Below are 19,049 nucleotides of genomic sequence, written 5' to 3' on the forward strand. Positions count from 1 at the left end.
ACATTTGTAAAGAAAATAACAGCCTCCTTTTTTATAATTTTTACGCATAGGTACGCACTTCGATACAATATACACTTCTAGTAACTGTACGGTCTATATTTATTTATTGTTATATCTAATAGTAATGGATAATGCAATAATAATGTATGCTTTGTATACTTAAGGCTTAAGCCAAACCTACGCGACGAGTGACTGCGAAGCGGTAGCGTCTATCACGCGGCAGACGCTGCCCATGTAATCTTATAGCGCTGTGCACACCTGCGCGACCGCGACGCGGGATGTTCGCGTCGGCAAAGCGGTACGTGCGCGTCAAGTGTCAGACGTGTACGTGTGTTTTGTAGCGTACATAACTAGACTTCTTTTTAAAATCTTTTTTTATATTATTTTATACAAACTGCTTCAGTTTATGATTTTTTGATTTGTATCTTACGTTTTGATACAGTGTCATAATATTAAATTAATTTGACTTGAGGGCCTCGCCACACCGGGATGGCAGCGGCGAGGCGAGCATTTGAGTGTCATGCGATTTTGAACTTTATATTCATTATTATAATACATATCGTATCGCTTGAGAAATCACGGCCGCGGCGGCCGCCAGCGGCCACGGGCGGCCGTAGACTCGCGTTGCAGACGCTCCCGTATCGCGTACCGCGTCCCGGCTGACGCGTAGGTTTGTTCGAAGCTTACTGTTTGTCTATTGAGTTGTCTGATATTAATTACCTACTTGAACATCACAGTTTAATATTAGTAGTTAGAAAATAATTTAGACCTGCCAAAACATTAGCTTCAAGTTATATTATAATACCGAATAGTCTTGTTGTATTTTTTTCCTTGTGCAAAACATTAATGACAATAAGAAACATAATATAGATATACATATACAGGACATAAATAGACACGCATTGTGCATACGATATATTATAATGATCGGTGATTAACCACAAGTCACAAGTCCATTAAAGGACATATTATGTACGTTTATGGAATAATATTAGTTAGGTATTAGCTTTATTACGTAGTTGCCTCTTGGCCAATCACATTTAACTCAAAGGCCACCTTTAGGCTTCAATATCAAGTTCAACATATTATTATGATTTTACTATGACGCCCTCAGCTCCGTTGCGCCAAAACTCGTTTATCGCGTTCAGCGGTTTAGGCGTGAAGAGTTAACAGACAGACATACACACTTTCGCATTTATAATATTATAATAAAACTTATGGATAACCAAGGTCGGAATTAGGTAGAGGTATTTATGTTATCGCATCGAAATGTTTCAAGGATTTCTTCAATAAAATCCTGTGTGGCCAACAATATAACAAATAAATAATAATAAAAACTAGAGATGGACCAAATATTCGTTAAATATTTGGTATGCGGCATATTCGGCATGTTTGCCGAGTATTCGTATTCGGTCAGTTCAGGTCTGTTTTGGTCGGTTCGGTTACATTATTGTGAGTTTTTGTGGCACAGTTAAATTATAACATTCCGACAGATTATAGCGATAATAATTATTTATTGAAAATAACCCAGACTTGTATTATTTGAGGATTTGATTCATATACTTATCAACATTATTATATACAAAAAAAATCTACCTAATCCCGACCTTTTATAAGTTATAACACATTAAAAACCTGTTTTATCAATACGTCTAATAATTCTACTGATAGCGCGCGAGTTGAGCGCAGAGCTCAGGAATGCGGTAGTGCTGTGAGTTGTGACGTAATAAGAATCAATAATGTCGATATGTCGATACATTTTAAATACGCTTTTAGTTTAACATTATAATTTTCGGAAAAAAAAAACAAAAAGTAATTATCACTTTCTATTAATTCAAAATCGAATAAAAAAAATAGTTTTTTTTAACTGAACTTGATGGACTCGTTTCAGTCATTATTAAAAACAATAATTACACGCGGCTGTAACTTGGAATATTGTTGAAACTCTTATAAACAATTTATTATTTAATTTCATTTACTTATCAACAATTTTTTTAAATACATTTTGTTTCAACAAACAAAAATTATTACACGAATGATAATAATTAATAGCTGTCAAGTTCCGCACAGCACTACACCGAAGGCGTGCGAGAGGCGGCGTGCTGTCGGCGGCGGGGGGATTGCCCCTGCCCTTCGTCTCTGGGCTTGTACCACGAAACCGTTTTGAGACTCAAACAATCGAACGAGAATGAGGCATCCTACTCTTACAAACGTGAAATGACGTTGTTAGAGCAGGACGCGGCATTCTCGTTCGATTGTTTGAGTCTCAAAACGGTTTCGTAGTAGGCCTACAGGCCCCAACTGCATTCAACTCGCGCGCTATCAATAACATATCGATCCAATAAAAAAAATAAAAATGGTTTTATTTCTGCAAGCAAATGTTTTCAGAATGTTGTACTACATGTTGCCTACCAACAGTCACCACACAATAATAACTGTACATACCGATCTAATCTAAGAGCGCTTACAGACGAATGGCACTTGTCGACAAGTGTGAAGAAAAAATCAATGAAAAAATCCAGCGACTACCGTCGACGCGTGCCGCCGACTGCCGTCGACAAGTGCCGTTCGTCTGGAAGAAGCCTTAAATAAACCAATAGTAATCTTTGGAACTCACCCGGTTGCCTGTAGTTCTTAGCGTTCACTTTTTGTTTCCTCACGATAATCAAGTAAGTAACCACAACCGCGGTGAAGCAGCCCGCTTGGAGCAACACATCGAACACATCCATCACAAAACACATCCAAACAGAAGCGAGGAGTGATATAAAATGACTATATTGAATGTATCTTTGATTATACAATTATTATGGTTTTGCGTAGTTTATCTCGCATTAATTAGCCGTATAAGTAAGTAATCGTATTTGACGGTGAATTCTCTCAGTCTGTTGATACTTGATGCTGGTGTCACTCAAGGCTGTGTGCTATCGCCTACCCTATTCATTCTTCATATCAATGACACCTTACAGACTAACGGCATTCATTGCTATACGGATAATAGTACAGGTGATGCACTATATACCTGCTCCCCACAAATTTCTTGGCTAAAATAGAGAATTCAATGGAGAAAGTCTCTGAATGGGGTAGACGTAACTTAGTCCAATTCAACCCCGCCAAGACACAACAAGTCTGCGCGTTCACCACTAAAAAGTAACCAATAGTCGTATATCCTAGTTATGAGGCCACCTCTTTAATAAGTTCCCCTAACATCGAAATAGGTACTTGGCGTCAACATATCGGGCGAAGTCCAGTTCCGATGTCATCTAGAGGATAAGCCCAAGTTAGCCTCGAAAAAGGTTGGTGTTCTTAACAGAGCAAGACAGTATTTCAGTCCGGACCAACGCCTACAACTCTACAAGGCGCAGGTTCGGCCTCATATGGAATACTGTTCTCTGTACTGACTGTATGGAGTCCCCAGGGGGAATAGTTGGTATTTTGGCGCCCCTGACGATCCAGAGATCCTATCCAACGAAGGCCGCTCGGATAGTTGACTGCCATAGTGTTTCAAACAGGCTGGACCTCTTATAATTACGACGAAATATGTAGAAAAGTTGCAGGAGGTATGATTCCGAACAATTCCTCAGAGCACTCCCCGTGGGCCATGATACAACCGATAGAGGGTGCAGAGTGAAGTCAGTGATATGCAGAATGAATAGGGTAGGCGATAGCACACAGCCCTGAGGGACACCAGCATCAACAAACTGAGAGCATTCACCGTCAACTATATTCTTTTTTAATTTACTTTGATCTAAATGAGTGCAAAAATCTGTATGGGCTGATAAAATGCTATTAATATAGATAAAGTATAAAACGTTATTGCACGGATATTCAATGGCACATTAATTTTGTCAAGTTATATTTTTTTTATCTACATCACACGGAGTAGCAAAATTATTAAATAATGTATATTTATTACATAATAAACAAATTTAAACAATACACTGAAAAATATTGAAACTAGAGTAAGAAGTAGTAACCTTAATAATTATTATAGTGGGGAATAAAAATATGACGAATATGATAACAGAATAATTATGTATTAATTATATATAACGTAAAATATAAATAAAACTTACAGAATACAAGTCCATAATTTAATCTGCAACATATTACATATATAAATCTAGTCATGGAGTATATATCAGTCACAAAACAACAATACTTAAACTACTGTATAATAACCGTTAAATTAATAAGATAATTGTGTCTCAAACGTTATAATGAAGTAGAATTTTATATTTTTATTTTACTAGGTGTATATTTAAAATGAACAGCTTTATATATACATTTAAGATTTTCTTATTGCTCTCACAAGCCGATAGAGGGCTCTTTTAAAAATGCACATGGAATGTTTTACCCTGGAATATTAAAATGTTTATAACGTCGTCCAAAAATCAAAAATTACTGACAGATACGATCATAATATTTTGTTTTATAAATTATGTAAATTAATAAATTGAACCAAACTTAGCTTCAAGTCCTATACAAGTGTCAGATCTCTTTGTGGCATTGAAGCTCCTAAATGAATGGACACAATATAATTTTTATAAGTTTGGTTACTTCTTAGCAAAAGTGAGAATTATTTAAACTTCAAAATGTTGGGTTTATTCATATATTTTAATTTACCAGACCTATTGTTTATAACAATTCTGTTACAATCGATAGGGGTGGTAAAATGTATGAATGTTAAAAGGGTGGCTGTGATGAAAAAAATATTTTAAATACAAATTATGTAGAAAGATAACACTTAAACACGTCATAATAAATTAATTTTAAATTATGCACTAGCTTAAAAGTAACGTAGGAAGGTAACATTAAAAATAATTCGTCTTTTTCATTAAGAATAATATCACGAAACATCAAGTAAAAAAGCTTTCCCACTAAAAAAACCTACGTCTTACTATTTAATTTAATTTCTATCCTCTTTACTATAAAAATATTTACACAATGGATCACTATACAAAGTTCCGTCCTTGTCTGATAAGTAATAAATATCACTTGGCAGAGAGGGACAAAAGATTACATAGCTTAATATTCTTTATGTAACATTTTTATAAGAAAGGAGGTATATGAATTTAACCAATATTATATAACAATAATTAAAATAATTAATCTAAGTATCATAAATATAACCCAGGGAAGTTTGCCTACTTAGATCATTAACGAAAATATTGCACCGTTTAAAAATTATCCAAAATAATAATATTATATGCGGTGTATATTTCGCATTATTAAAAATTAACTACGCAATAACAGTAACGAAATAAATATAAATGCGTAGGAGTCCGTCCTGAGTTGTTTTACCTCCAACATAACGAAGTGTACTTTGACAAATAACATTTGATAATTAAGACGAAGAAGTTAGAAATCAAAAGTGGGATTTGAAATACTGCGTCGCTGTGACATAGATGGCGTTATCCAGATGCCATACATTTCTTATATTATCTTAAATGGCAGGTTGGTTTGGTATTGGATTGCTACTGGATTAAGCCGGCCATAACTCCACTGTCGAAACGGTCGAAGGAAATTTGACTAAGCACCCAGTGAGCTGTGTGCTCACTACATAACAATCTTTTATCAAAACTTAATTTATGCAAGGTTCTTATGTTTTCAGCCTTTTAATCTCGGTTTCTGACATATTTTAACTGAACTATTCCATCGCTCTTTTGATTGGGTAATGTTAGCCAATTAGGATTGCAGTTGAATAGATTGTCATGAAGACTCCTGTCAAAATGAGGGTGTTTGAAATTCTATTTGCCACCAGGTGCCGCTATGTAGCCTTAGGGTCTATCGTGTCAATCTGCTGTCATATGTCACGAATGATTCGTGACACACATGACACCTATATCGTGATTCGGTTATGTGTCACGATATAGCTGTCATGTGACACGATAATATGATTATTTGACACGATAGATCCTAAGGGCCAACCCACACGTACCACAACCACAACACGTCGCAACGACAAAATGCCGTATGCAGCTTTTTGTAGTTGCGTTGTGGTACCGACACGGTTGTCGACGTGGTTGCGTTGTCGCCAGTAGTTTGCGATGTGGTTACGTACGAAAGTCAATGAAACGAAGGGTCACTGTCATTGCATCGACGCAACGTTGTGGTTGCGATGTGGTCGGCCACTAGTTCGCTTGTTTGCGATGTGGTCAGTATGAAGTATCACACAAGTGGTCGACAACGATTGCAAAATGTGGTACGTGTGAATAGTCCAGTTCATTTACAATGCGAAATATACGCCCGACCACGTGATGTAGTTGTGGTTGTGGTACGTGTGGGTTGGACCTAAGGCTACAAATGGCAAATAGAATTTCAAACACCCTCATTACTCAGACACCATTCATCAGTAAAACAACTCTTCGGGACTATAGCACCTGAGCCTCGTTGTCTTATTCCTCCTTCTTCTTCTGTGGCGCCACCTCCTCGGGACTGACGTCCATACTGCTGCTGTCGTCAGTACGAGTCTTGTCCACGGGATATAACCTAAAAAAGGTAGAAGTTAGTAATGTTACCAGTTAAGGACTAACAAAGATTTTTTTTTTTTTTATGAAATAAGGGGGCAAGCGAGCAAACGGGTCACCTGATGGAAAGCAACTTCCGTCGCCCATGGACACTCGCAGCGTCAGAAGAGCTGCAAGTGCGTTGTCGGCCTTTTAAGAGGGAATAGGGTAATAGGGGAGGGTAAGGATGGGAAGGGAATAGGGGAGGGTAGGGAAGGGAATAGGGTAGGGGATTGGGCCTCCGGTAAACTCACTCACTCGGCGAAACACAGCGCAAGCGCTGTTTCACGCCGGTTTTCTGTGAGAACGTGGTATTTATCCGGTCGAGCCGGCCCATTCGTGCCGAAGCATGGCTCTCCCACGTATAAAAGATGATAAATAATGATTTATTCGTGCTTTAAGGCTAACACTAAACGACTACTAATATTATTTTAAGGTGAAATAACACCAATTCAACATTTCCAAGTAGTTGTTCCGGCAAATAAATAGGACCTTGGCGACCTCCAAGGAGGTCGAGACTCAAGACCCACAAAGGTACTGAATGTAATAGGCCACGTACAATTTTAAGATGTTCGGCTAATCGGAATGTTCGTTCCACGCGTCATAAAAAAGTGTGCTGCCAATGCCGATAGCAGCCGCATTATTCCCGAAACTGATATCAATCTGATATCAGATTTTTGACACTTTAGACATTCTATTTCTTCATATTTTAGATGTCTAAAGTGTCAAAAATCTGATATCAGTTTGATATCAGTTTCGGGAATAAGGCTGCTGAGCATTACAAAGAGTCTATTGATACTTATTTCAACAAACAGTATAACTCACCATCTCTGATACAAGTAGACCAGGAAAACCAAGTCATCTCTGAAGCAGGCCACTCTGTGCGCCGTTGGCATGGTAACAACGAAAGCGAATATATCATCTATGAACGTGTTAAAGGCCTTATACATGAAGGCCCGCCACGGCAGCGCCGCCACAGAGCGGAGGCGGTAGTTTACGAAGAGTTGCGGTAACATGAAGAGGAAACCGAACGCGTACACCCCGTTCACTGTGCTGTGTAAAGCCCATGAGTACCAGCTGGAAGTTAAATATAATAATAGTTAAAAAAAACTGAAATACACGCTTTTTTATCCAATGACAATGCAAACATTTTAACAAATTACTGTTTTGTCATTGACTTTTATTATACTATGCAAAGATTCGAATTGGAGATAGGTAAAAATCGTGTTCATACATACAGCCCAAGCTAATACTAGTCTAGTATATTATGTTCTAGTCTAGTATATTATGGGTGCGTAAGTTCATCTGACAGCCTTTGGATAGTCGCACTCCAGATTGTAATTTAATACTACGATATTTTAATACTTCGTATAATCATGCACTTTATAATATGCAACAATCTTTTGAAAATTTCAACTCTACAGTCTACAAACAATACGTCTTATAGCAAAGCTATAAGCAGCCGCTATAAGCAGCCGCTTATACTTAACTTTGCTTACTTTTAGATCTTAATAATAAAAGAAGCCTTCTTTACCCTTTGTGAGGTTCATAGTACAGCGAATATAGTGCTCCGGCTATACATAGTGGATACAGTAACATGGAGAGGTATTTCATGGCCTCGGCGTCGGCGCGCGCCGTGTTGCGCTCGGCCGCGTCGCCGCAGTCTCGCCATACCCGTATACGCCAACCGCGCCTCTCTATACGCAGGTGTAGTACTTTTGTCACCTTCCATAACTGGGGATGGAAAGGAAAAATTGATTGATCTACTTCTTATTCATTTAAAGGTAGTTTTTTAAAGTTTATTGTAGACATGGATTAAGGCGCAGCGCGTCGTGTGCGTTACTGCATATAATTGCATACGTTCTATTTCCACGGACTAAAAAGTGCGTCACGGATAGTGTGTCGTCTGCGCTGCGCCTAAAGGTTACTAGCTAAAAGCCGAGCTTTGTGAGGGCTCGCGACGTCACACCTTGACTGACTGCTGATTTACATCTACATATAAATAAAATGTAAAAGCAAAAATCTCAAACTTTAACACACTGAGAAAAGCAAAAAATGTGACGGAAAAACAATATCTAAGTGTAACTCATAGGCTAGTTTAGATCCTTGTGGCGGTACATACACAGCCATAACCCCACAAAAGGTAAAAGCAATTTCATTTCAAAAAGTAAATATGCTTTTTGAAATGAAATTGCTTTTACCTTTTAATAACATAAACAAGTGAGTACAATGCCATGGATAAATCTCATTATAAAGGTGCTTTCTCACCGGGAGCATTCACTTGTAATGTAACGTTACAGAGTCGAGCATTACATCAGTGAGGGAGAAGAACCATAAGGTTAACCTAGCAGAATAGAGAAACAAAGGCCTGAGCAAGAGAGATGTCACTATCAGTAACACTTCGTGGTAAAAAGAGACATGTGATACATGACAGCAGCACTCTTTTTTTGACGTTCAGTCGGCACGTGCCGCACATTGACAATTTAATCTCATAGAAATCATGTTCAATCATGCGCACCTTGTAATGACACAATGTGTAATATCTTGATACAACTTGTAACATCAATGCGACATGACAGTGAAGTCAACTTGATATGTAAAAGTCGAATCTATAATGTTACATTACACGCGAATGCTCCCGGTGAGGGAGCACCTTAAGACAGCAAATATCTTACTTCAATGACTGCACTAATTCCCGCTGGAACAAGCACCAAGAGTGACGTCTGTTGATCCAGAAGATAGAAGAATATGATGAACTGTGAGAATGCTCGCCAAAGCACAGTGCGCATCGACAAGCCAGCTAGCGACTGTTTCTTCCGCCAAAACGACACGTCATTCTTGAATGCTAGGAAGTCAAATAGGAGCTGAAAATTGTAAAATTTAATTTATACTTGAGTTAAATAGTTCTTAGATAGATTACTATATAAAACATACATTTATGAATGCTTCTATTTCACTCAAAACATGCAAAACAACAGGGATGGTAACAAGCTTAATTCTCGCCAACAAATTGCTGTGCTAAACTGTAATAAACTGTGTAAATTGTGTATAAAGTCGGCACTACATATAGGCGAACACATTGGGCCAGCGCGCCGTCCAGCGCGTCGGCCAACGCGTTCGCCTTTATGTAATGCCGACATTAAACTGTAAACTTTTTGAAAATAAAAAAAATATATATCGTCCCCGTAGAGCTAAACTCACCAGATAGCAAAATGGCCAAAATTGAGTTAAGGATGCCATTGAGATGTGTGATTTTTTTCCTATTTTTCTGTGTTACCAGTTTATCGATACGATGCGTAGTTTCGGAGATTATTTGTGTAAAAAGTCACTAACTTCGGGTTTTTAGACTACGATAGCGAAAAAACTCTTAATGGACATAATTAATTATAGCTAATAACGGAGCGCATTTTTACGTAACTAAATTGATTTAGGTGCGTTTCGTCCTATGAACAAATCATATTTCAAGTAACTTAAGTAAATCGAAAATTCACTACATTGATTTAGTTACAACTCTCTAAATATTTGCATTGAATAATGTTAAATGAAACTAACTAAGTCTACTTAGTGAATTTTCGATTTATTAATTTACGCGTTTAGCGTTTGTGTTTGGTATGCGTAATAATTCACTATGTCTTATTTAGTTACTTTTTGCATGAATATATTGTAAAAATTCTTCAACTAAACTATTTTAATAAGTTTTATACTAGTTTTGAATACTGCAAATGCGAATTATGTGTTCATCTAACAAGACTTAGTGACATTGTATGCTACTTCAAGTGCATATTTCGACACCGGGAATATCAATTAACGTAATGTATTTTGGCGAAAATGAGTCTCTAAATAGTATAAAACAAAGTCGCTTTCCGCTGTCTGTATGTATATGTGTGTGTATGTATGCTTAGATTTTTAAAACTACTCAACGGATTTTGATGCGGTTTTTTTTAATAGATTGAGTGTTTCGAGAGGAAGGTTTATATGTATAACATATGCATAATATGGTAGAGAAACACTGATAATTTTAGAGGTTTCTAATGTTATGTCGTAAATAAATTCATTTTTTTGCGTTTATATTGCAAACGCTGGCTACACCCTACGAGATAGATCCAAATAATGTACTACAGTATTGTACACCTTAATAAGGTAAACAAAAAAGTCCACGATGGTATATGTCTATTTCTTAGGGATAACTCACAATAGCCATTTTTGTTCTTTACTTTTTACGAAAAATAATGGCTTATTTACGAAGCGATTTTAACAATTTACAACATTAACCCTTATCCAAATAAACATGTTTGGAAGCTAAGACATTAAATGTAGATTATAATTGTCTTTTACACTATACAATTTCGATCAATACTTTAAAAGTTTTCAAACGTATAAACTTACGCGGAATCAAAAAATATGTCGCGCGACGGCGGCCGAGGGACATAGCGGTTACGGCGGAACCGGCCGGGGGCTCTCATAAGCTTCGGCCTTATGTTATTGTAGTAGATAGTGTATTTCGTCATTGTGTGGTTGTGCAGACGGTAACGCACAGGAGCAACCACAGCGCTTTCTTTCAGATATTCATTGTTTCTGGTTCTTTGGTTTCTGAATTGTCGATAACAATATATTTGACATGGTTAGAAAAACGGACTTTTGTTTTTGCTTTGCGATTGGGTTATTTGTTGCTTTGTGGGTATTACTATACGATCATGCCTGGAAGACGTCGTCGTTCGAACATAGGTCGTAGTACAGTGAATGCCAAAAGAGCACGTTCAGCAAGAGATGAAGAATCGTCAACGGAACGTGAGACTCGCCTCAGCCAGAATAGTGATAGAAATCGGATACAGAGAGAAAGAGAATCGTCTGTAGAGCGTGAGGCTCGCCTCAGTCGGAAAAATGATAGAATTCGGATACAGAGAGAAAGAGAATCGTCTGTAGAGCGTGAGGCTCGCCTCAGTCGGAAAAATGATAGAATTCGGATACAGAGAGAAAGAGAATCGTCTGTAGAGCGTGAGGCTCGCCTCAGCCAGAATAGTGATAGAAATCGTATACAGAGAGAAAGAGAATCGTCTGTAGAGCGTGAGGCTCGCCTCAGCCAGAATAGTGATAGAAATCGAATACAGAGAGAAAGCGAATCATCTGTAGAGCGTGAGGCTCGCCTCAGCCAGGATAGGGATAGGCATCGAATACAGAGAGCAAGAAAATCATCCGCACAGACACATAGCAACACCGAACAAAACGAACAACCAAACAGCCACAGACCCGAGAGAGTAACTAATTCATGGGTAAATAAAGAAAATTCTGCCATTTTTTGCGAAACTTTTATCGTTTACGCAGCACAATAGGAAAAATCACCCGATTTTAAAACATTCTTCATTGGTGCTCCGCTTCTATTGGTCTTAACGTGATAATATATTATAGGCTACATCCTACTAATATTATAAAGGCGAAAGTTTGTTTGGATGTATGGATGTGTGGATGTATGGATGTTTGTTACTCTTTCACGCAAAAACTACTGAACGGATTTTAATGAAACTTTACAATAATATAGCTTATACATCAGAATAACACATAGGCTACAATTTTAACCGACTTTCAAAATGGGGGAGGTGCTATGTTCGTTTTCTTATATTCAACGATTACTCCGTCGTATGTTACCCGATTTTTATATTCACAAAAGTGGTGATCTGATGAAGGATCCATAAGTAATCGAGGGAACTCCTCAAAACTTATAGGGAAACGTGTGGTGACTTCGGTTTCGTGAGAAGTATTCTAAGCATATGCTACCAACAAGTAAGATTTTGCACTGAGATATACCTGGTATACAGTGGTTCGGCGTTGTTTTAAGAACAGGAACCATATGCTACTATGCAAATTACATTCATCATCATCATCATCACTATCATATTATACCATTTCATAGTCTTTTAGATCGAGACTCGAGTTTGTCAAGCGATATTTAAAAAAAAAAAATCTTTATTTTATTTCTAAAAATAGTTTGACGACCTCTGTGGCTCAGTGGTGAGCGCGTTGGTAGCTCAAGCCGGAGGTTGCGGGTTCAAATCCCGCCGACGGAACAAAAAGTTTTCAAAGTTCCTGGCCCCTGGGTCATGGATGTGTATTAAATATGTGTATCATATAATAAAAATCTTAAATATATGTATAGTATAAAAGTATTAAATATATTTCCGTTGTCTGGTACCTGTAACACAAGTCCATCAGGTACTTACCACGGGGCCAGACTAACGTGGTGTGAAGCGTCCATAGATAAAAAAATCTATACCTACCTAATATAATAACATTGAACAGTATGTTTGCTTGAACGCGTCAATCTCAGGAACTACAGGTCCGATTTAAAAACTTATCTCAGTGTTAGATTGATCATTTATCGAGTAAGACGGCTATATTATATAATATATTATCACGCTAAGACTAATACGACCGAAGAAACTCAGGAAAATGCGGGAAAAACGGGGAAAATATTTTTTATCGGAAAATGTACGGTTTCTGTAAAATTCCTAATTTACGCGGGCGAAGCCGCGCGGGACATCTAGTTATATTATAAATATCATTGAATTCAGAATTTCGAGCTCTATCGTTTGGTATACTTGAAATTCCTCTATCGTTAAAAAATGTCCCTTACAGTACACATTTTTTAACGTCAGGTTTTTAGTAAAAAAAATATATAAAGGACGTAAATATTTTAACGTGTTAGAAAAATAGCGTAAATGCTTCTAAAATACGATGCAGTCTCTTACGTTAACCTTCAGCTTAGTACAATTCTCACAACATGTCCTTTACATTTAAAATTGCGACATAAAATTATGTAATTGTTATAATTTCACTAAAATTGGTCCCTTACCTTAATTATAAATATCATTTTTCAAGTAAGGGAAGTTAAGGAGATAATTTTTGGGCACCTTCTCAAAGAGTCTTATCCGTAAAGATCCCTATAAAGTTTTAGCCTTTAGGTATACACATTACACATATAATGCAATCAATCATAGATAGCTAGCATTAAGGATGACACTACTCTCTTGGCTGCAAATGAAGTCGAGATGCAAGAACTGTTTCAGAGAATGGAGCAAATCATCAATACCTTGGGCTTCTCTATTAATAAAGAGAAAACCAAAATCATGGTCATAGATAGAAGCAACACTCTACCTGTGACTGGCGCTCTAAAATTGGAAGTGGTTAGCGTATTCGTCTTTGGGTTTACTATTACGAACAACGGCTCCTGTGAACCAGATTTTCACAAAAAACCTGCAAAATATGCAAAAAAGACGAAGCTTGTCCACACACTCATGTTCTCTATCTATCTTTAAGGATCCGCTGCTACAGACCGAAGACACATCGACGCCTTCGAGATGTGTTGCAGGAGGAAAATGCTCTGAATTCCATGAACTGCATTCAGAATCAACGCATACATTCTGGCTAAACTAAACATGAAAACCTCACACATCTTAGTATATTTCGGACACATAGGCAGAAAAAAGGAGGCAACCTTGAAAAACTCATGATAACTGGCAAGATTGTGGGAAAAAGACCGCGGGTGATGAGTTGGTCCGATCAAATCCGCACCACACTTGAGTTCAATGTCTATAACGCTTTTCGAGTGGCCACAGATAGAAATAGCTGGCGTAACACCATATTATAAAGGAAGGTCATAGAAAGGGGAGGTCAAATCCTCAGACATGAGAAACACGACTCGATGAGGAGGAGCATTCACGTATGAAAGGGGGACCCGCTGTGGGTGTGTTGCGGGTTCTTCGCCAAGTTGCACCTACTCGTATAAGAGATAAGGTCACAAGGTGAAAAACCTCCAATGGAACCAGCACTGGCAGCTGCGGAAAAAGAGAGCAGTAGCTCCTGATAATGAAAGTGAGAAGCTTAATGCCAACAGAGTCTCAGACTCTGCGTACAGTTCCCAAAGCTCAGAGAATCTCTTACCTTCCGGCTCCGTCACGGTGCTCACCGGACTCAGATGTTTCGGCACGTACATGTACGTAATATTAACAATTCAGGAGAGCCTACGTCAGCCTACCAGGAATGTGGCGCTGTGGAGGACTTGTGGTGTGCGATGCAGCGCCATGACATCAGCTGTGAATCCGTAATTTCACAGAAAAGGGCCGCAGAGCGCAACAGGGAGGAAGATCCACCCTCCATTCGGCTCAGGATACAGATTTCGGTAGAACAAAAGAGCAGAGACGTGGTTTTGAAAAGTTCTAAGACTTTGTCTAAAGGGGTTTTGGGTGTATATGGGAACCTTCTCAGCTGACCCAGTCCCGGTGTCGATGAAAATGCTTCAGTTGGCCTAAGTTCCCTTATTTTGTTGGAAATCCTATCCTGTATGTGGTAGACCAGCCAGTCGAGGTGGGCTTCTTTTGTTAGATAGTTTCAGGACACTCTCCGTTATACGGCTGATAGCAAATGTTTTTAGTGGGTTGGCTGGTACTACTCGTCGGCCAGTCCCCCATATCCGTATCCAATTATGAATGATAGAAAAAAAATAGTTTTGTTTCGTTTTCATGCTGTAAATTTTATAAGGATTACTGATTAAAATGTTGTTTTTATTAATAAACGATAATTCCAACTTTTCACTAAGTGAGCATTATTAATTTTTATTTAGTTGAAAATTAACTAAGCATACTTATAACCCTTTTTATTTCTTCAGTTTTTATGCGAAAACTCATTAAATGCACTTAACAAGCAATAACATTACAGTAATGAAAGAAACGTTAAGGGCGAAAAGTAACTAAAGTAGTTTTTATTTTATTGAATATTTAGTATAAAAATACATTTAAATTCATTAAAAATTATTGTTTAAGTAACTTTGGTATACCATCCAAGCAATAGCAAAAAGAAAAAGTTTATATCTCTTAACAGAAATCTGTTGAAAAAATTTTTAAAACTTTAAACGCTCATATCTCAAAATGATGAAAAAGCTATCTGGTGAATTTAGCTCTACAGGGACAATATACATATATGTAACTTTATTAGTAGTTGCAAAGTATGTAATTCAACTTACATGACAACTTGCAATGAGAACAGTAGCTGATAGTAAATACAGGTTTGTATCAGCAAATATTCCTTTCACATCATCAACGTCTTTCTCACTGAAGCCCAAAGCTTGGAGCTGGTCTAATGCCAACCTCACGTGTAGAGCTAAACGCAGCGAGCCATATGATGCTGGGGAAACCTCCACTGTAATGTTAACTTCAGATGTCGTCTTGTTTAGAAGTTGGTACTGAGATATTCTCGACTTTAAAACATTATGTTGCAATATCGGTAAAAATTTTCCATTACGCACCCTGAAAATGTATGATTGTAGCTGCAATTTATATGGTCGTGGTGTTACTGGCAAAATAGAAAGAATAGAATAGAATACGTTTATTTTTTCAACACACAACATATACAAAACAAAAAGTAAAAAGGACTTAAGCTATACAGGGTGTAACAAAAATAAGGGGTAATACTATGTGTACGTGTTCCTTGTAGAGAGTTCACTGGAAAAGTAGCAGTGCTGAAAGACCAATTTTTTTTTTCACTTTTGTATGGGGAACACACAAAAGTGAAAAAAAATTTGGTCTTTCAGCGCTGCTACTTTCACAGTGAACTCTCTACAAGGAACACGTACACGTTACACACTGTATACAATAAATTATAATTATAGGTATAATATGTTATGTGATGTCAAAATTGGCCCCAGCTCAGCGTCAGAATGGAAATTTGGTTTTAAATAGTTGAAAAACACATAAAATTTTATACATATTTAACATCATACTTGTTTTACTTATGTGCATAAATCTTAAATGATAATGCTATATTATGTATATAAAACTCATGCATGTGCAAGAGAAGCTGAATTAAGATTGATCTATTTATTATTGACTAGACTTTACTATAGATTCTATGTAGGAAATGATAAATAAGCTACATAGTTGAAATGTTCATATTTCTTAATAACAGGAATCAAAAAGGTAGTCAGTGTACAAAAAATCGGCCAAGTGCGAGTCGGACTCACGCACGAAGGGTCCCGTATCGTTATAGAGGAAAAATAGGCGAAAAATTGTGTTTTTGTATGGGAGCCCCCCTTAATTTTTTATTTTATTTTAATATTATTCTTAAATATTGAAGTAGACATAAGTTTGTTGTATTGGAGCCCCCTTTAAATATTAATTTTATTTTGTTTTTAGTATTTGTTGTTATAGCAGCAATAGATATACACAATCTGTGAAAATTTCAGAACTCTAGCTATAGCAGTTCTTGAGGTACAGCCTGGAGGCGGACGGACATGCAGACGGACAGACATACGGACAGATAGACATCGAAGTCTCATGAATAGGATCCCACCCTTTGGGTATGGAACATTAAAAATGTATTACATTAATTAACAGTACCTCATATAATGAGCAAGTTCTCCTGGTATTTTTCTCATTGGAAGGTTGAGGTCATCAGTTAGTATGGCTAAAGGTGCTATGGTTGCAATATGTGAAAATGGCTTCTCTGTTCCTTTACTTTTGGCTTCGTTTATTTCATCAGTCTTAAAATATTCAAGTTATAAATTGGTTAAGAAAATAAGTATACAATTGAAAGAAGTTTTATAAAATTTTTTATTATTGTATTTTTAACTATTTAACACTTTGAGGGCCGGGCCATTAGAATGCGATATATACTGGTTGGCCGGCGTTTTTCGCACTATTTGAGGGGCTTACTATTACAAAACTATAAGAGAAAGCTAATTATTTGTTTTTATTTATATAATTTTGATAATATTTATATTTATGATTTAAGAAATATTTTTTTTTTTTATTCATATGGCTAGAAAAAGAATATGCTTTTAAAAAAAAAGTTTTACACCCACCCTTGTGCGCAAGCACGAGGAGCGCGTTCAGACAAGTCCTCTTTACACACATTTAAAGAGCTACATGCATATAACTTTGCATATGTGTTCCAAACGTATGTGGTTTTCTATTCAATAAAGTCCGAACGCAGCAAGACATGTGATCGGTGAATGAGAACATATTTAACATCACGTCTATACAAGTGATTGGCCCTCAATGTGTTAAAGAAGAAAGGAAATTAATAAATAAGTTTAGAGTATATACCTTTGACTCTAGTAGATTAAAAGTAGCAGCTTGTGGTTCTAAATAGTTAACCAGGGGTAGTGTGTGCACAGCCTCCTTAGCAAATATGTCCACAAAGTCATCATACAAACGCTTTTCGTCCAACAACACAGCATGCATGAACAGTGTTCCATTATTGCGTGTTTGTCTTGGCACCTTTATTGTAACATCTCTGAAAAATAAAAATACTTAATACAAAACAATGTCTTACATGATTTAAGTGCTTCTTAGAACCAGTAGCGGCGTTAGGGGGGAGCGACGCTAGGCGACAGCCCAAGGCGCCGGACAAAAAGGGGCGCCAAAGGCAAACAAAAAGGATGCCAATTTTTTCAACACTACCAGCAGTCAGAACCCTGGGCTAGGAAAATATCACGCCCAGGGCGCTGGTAGTGCTAAAACCGGCTCTGCTTAGAACTAAATAACATTACTCTGTTGTTGTGTTGTCGTATCTGCGTTATGGCAATGTGCTAAAATTAATACAAGGCTTTGACATCCAAGAGCATCATCACATTAATTTGGCATCTTAAAATATGTTTGTAAAACGCGGTCACGCACCGCAACGGAGTAACGTGGCCACATTCTTATGCCGATTGTAGGAATACATACATAGAAGCCGAAGTCCTGTAGTCAAACTTCAATGAAGTGTGGACTTTGTTTACCGACGATTGATATACTCCATTTATATATGGATGTTCCTTAACAGAAGTATATAACACTAGGCATTGAACAGGATTAGAGGATAAATACGATTTTATACACTTCTCGCCACGACGACATTCCGGCGGTATAAAAATTTCAGCTAATGTCCATAACGTATTTATGACATAAACAGCAAATATTAAGGTAAGTATCGATGTAACTGAAATATACTTCATATCAGGATTTAATTATATTTCAAATTAACTCAAATTACGTTTAAAACCAGTAATTTTTGCAGAAAATTTCCAATATTTTGTTTTCACTTTTCAGTTTTCTGAAATTTTGACAACTGACAAAGTGGACGACAATAAACAATTGACATCAGCAGAGTGTTTTGTACTAATACTAGTTTACTGAACAACACTATTTGACGTTATAGTAGCCAATCATATCCTGTCAAACCGAATTGGCTAAGCTAATGTTACAGAAGGTTAGTTTCGGAACACAATCATAATGTCAGTGAATTTTGACATTATAATTTTTTAGAGTCTCTTTTTAGACTTCAAAGAGTTTTTATTGTTTTTTGACAACTAAAAATAAATTGTAATAAATAAAGATATCGATAATGCACAATACGATTGTTAAATATTAGACGTAAACCAAATATTCGTATCTAAGATATCTAGTACTTAGGTATTCGGTACGGTATTCCTACTCTTTATTGATTCTTTTTCTATCACTTGAAACTTGAAAGTTGAAACCTTGACCATACCTTTCTTTTAAAAAAAATTGT

At 37.0% G+C, this 19,049-nt stretch overlaps 2 protein-coding genes across 3 annotated transcripts in view; both read right to left on the reverse strand.

Annotated features, from left to right (window-relative positions):
* LOC121730383 (putative phosphoenolpyruvate synthase) overlaps positions 1 to 3,226 on the reverse strand; it is a 40,217-nt gene extending 36,991 nt beyond the window's left edge. For both annotated transcript variants that reach the window (XR_006036105.1, XM_042119402.1), the window contains exon 1: positions 2,618 to 3,226. Coding sequence is in view for 1 of the 2 variants with exons in the window: in XM_042119402.1 (XP_041975336.1) it covers positions 2,618 to 2,741 (124 nt within the window). In the remaining variant the exon portion in view is untranslated. The remainder of the gene's footprint in view (positions 1 to 2,617) is intronic.
* Positions 3,227 to 6,283: 3,057 nt separating this feature from the next.
* LOC121730390 (cleft lip and palate transmembrane protein 1-like protein) lies at positions 6,284 to 18,583 on the reverse strand. The gene is made up of 8 exons (XM_042119413.1): positions 18,224 to 18,583; positions 17,600 to 17,789; positions 16,892 to 17,034; positions 15,520 to 15,802; positions 9,182 to 9,370; positions 8,041 to 8,240; positions 7,332 to 7,583; positions 6,284 to 6,489 (listed from the first exon to the last, which is right to left on the reverse strand). The coding sequence occupies exons 1-8, from the start codon at positions 18,490 to 18,492 to the stop codon at positions 6,396 to 6,398; spliced, it is 1,620 nt and encodes a 539-aa protein (XP_041975347.1). The 5' UTR covers positions 18,493 to 18,583; the 3' UTR covers positions 6,284 to 6,395.
* Between the last annotated feature and the right edge of the window lie 466 nt (positions 18,584 to 19,049).

This window comes from Aricia agestis, chromosome 9 (assembly GCF_905147365.1).
Source record: "Aricia agestis chromosome 9, ilAriAges1.1, whole genome shotgun sequence".
Classification (NCBI taxonomy): Eukaryota; Metazoa; Arthropoda; class Insecta; order Lepidoptera; family Lycaenidae; genus Aricia; species Aricia agestis.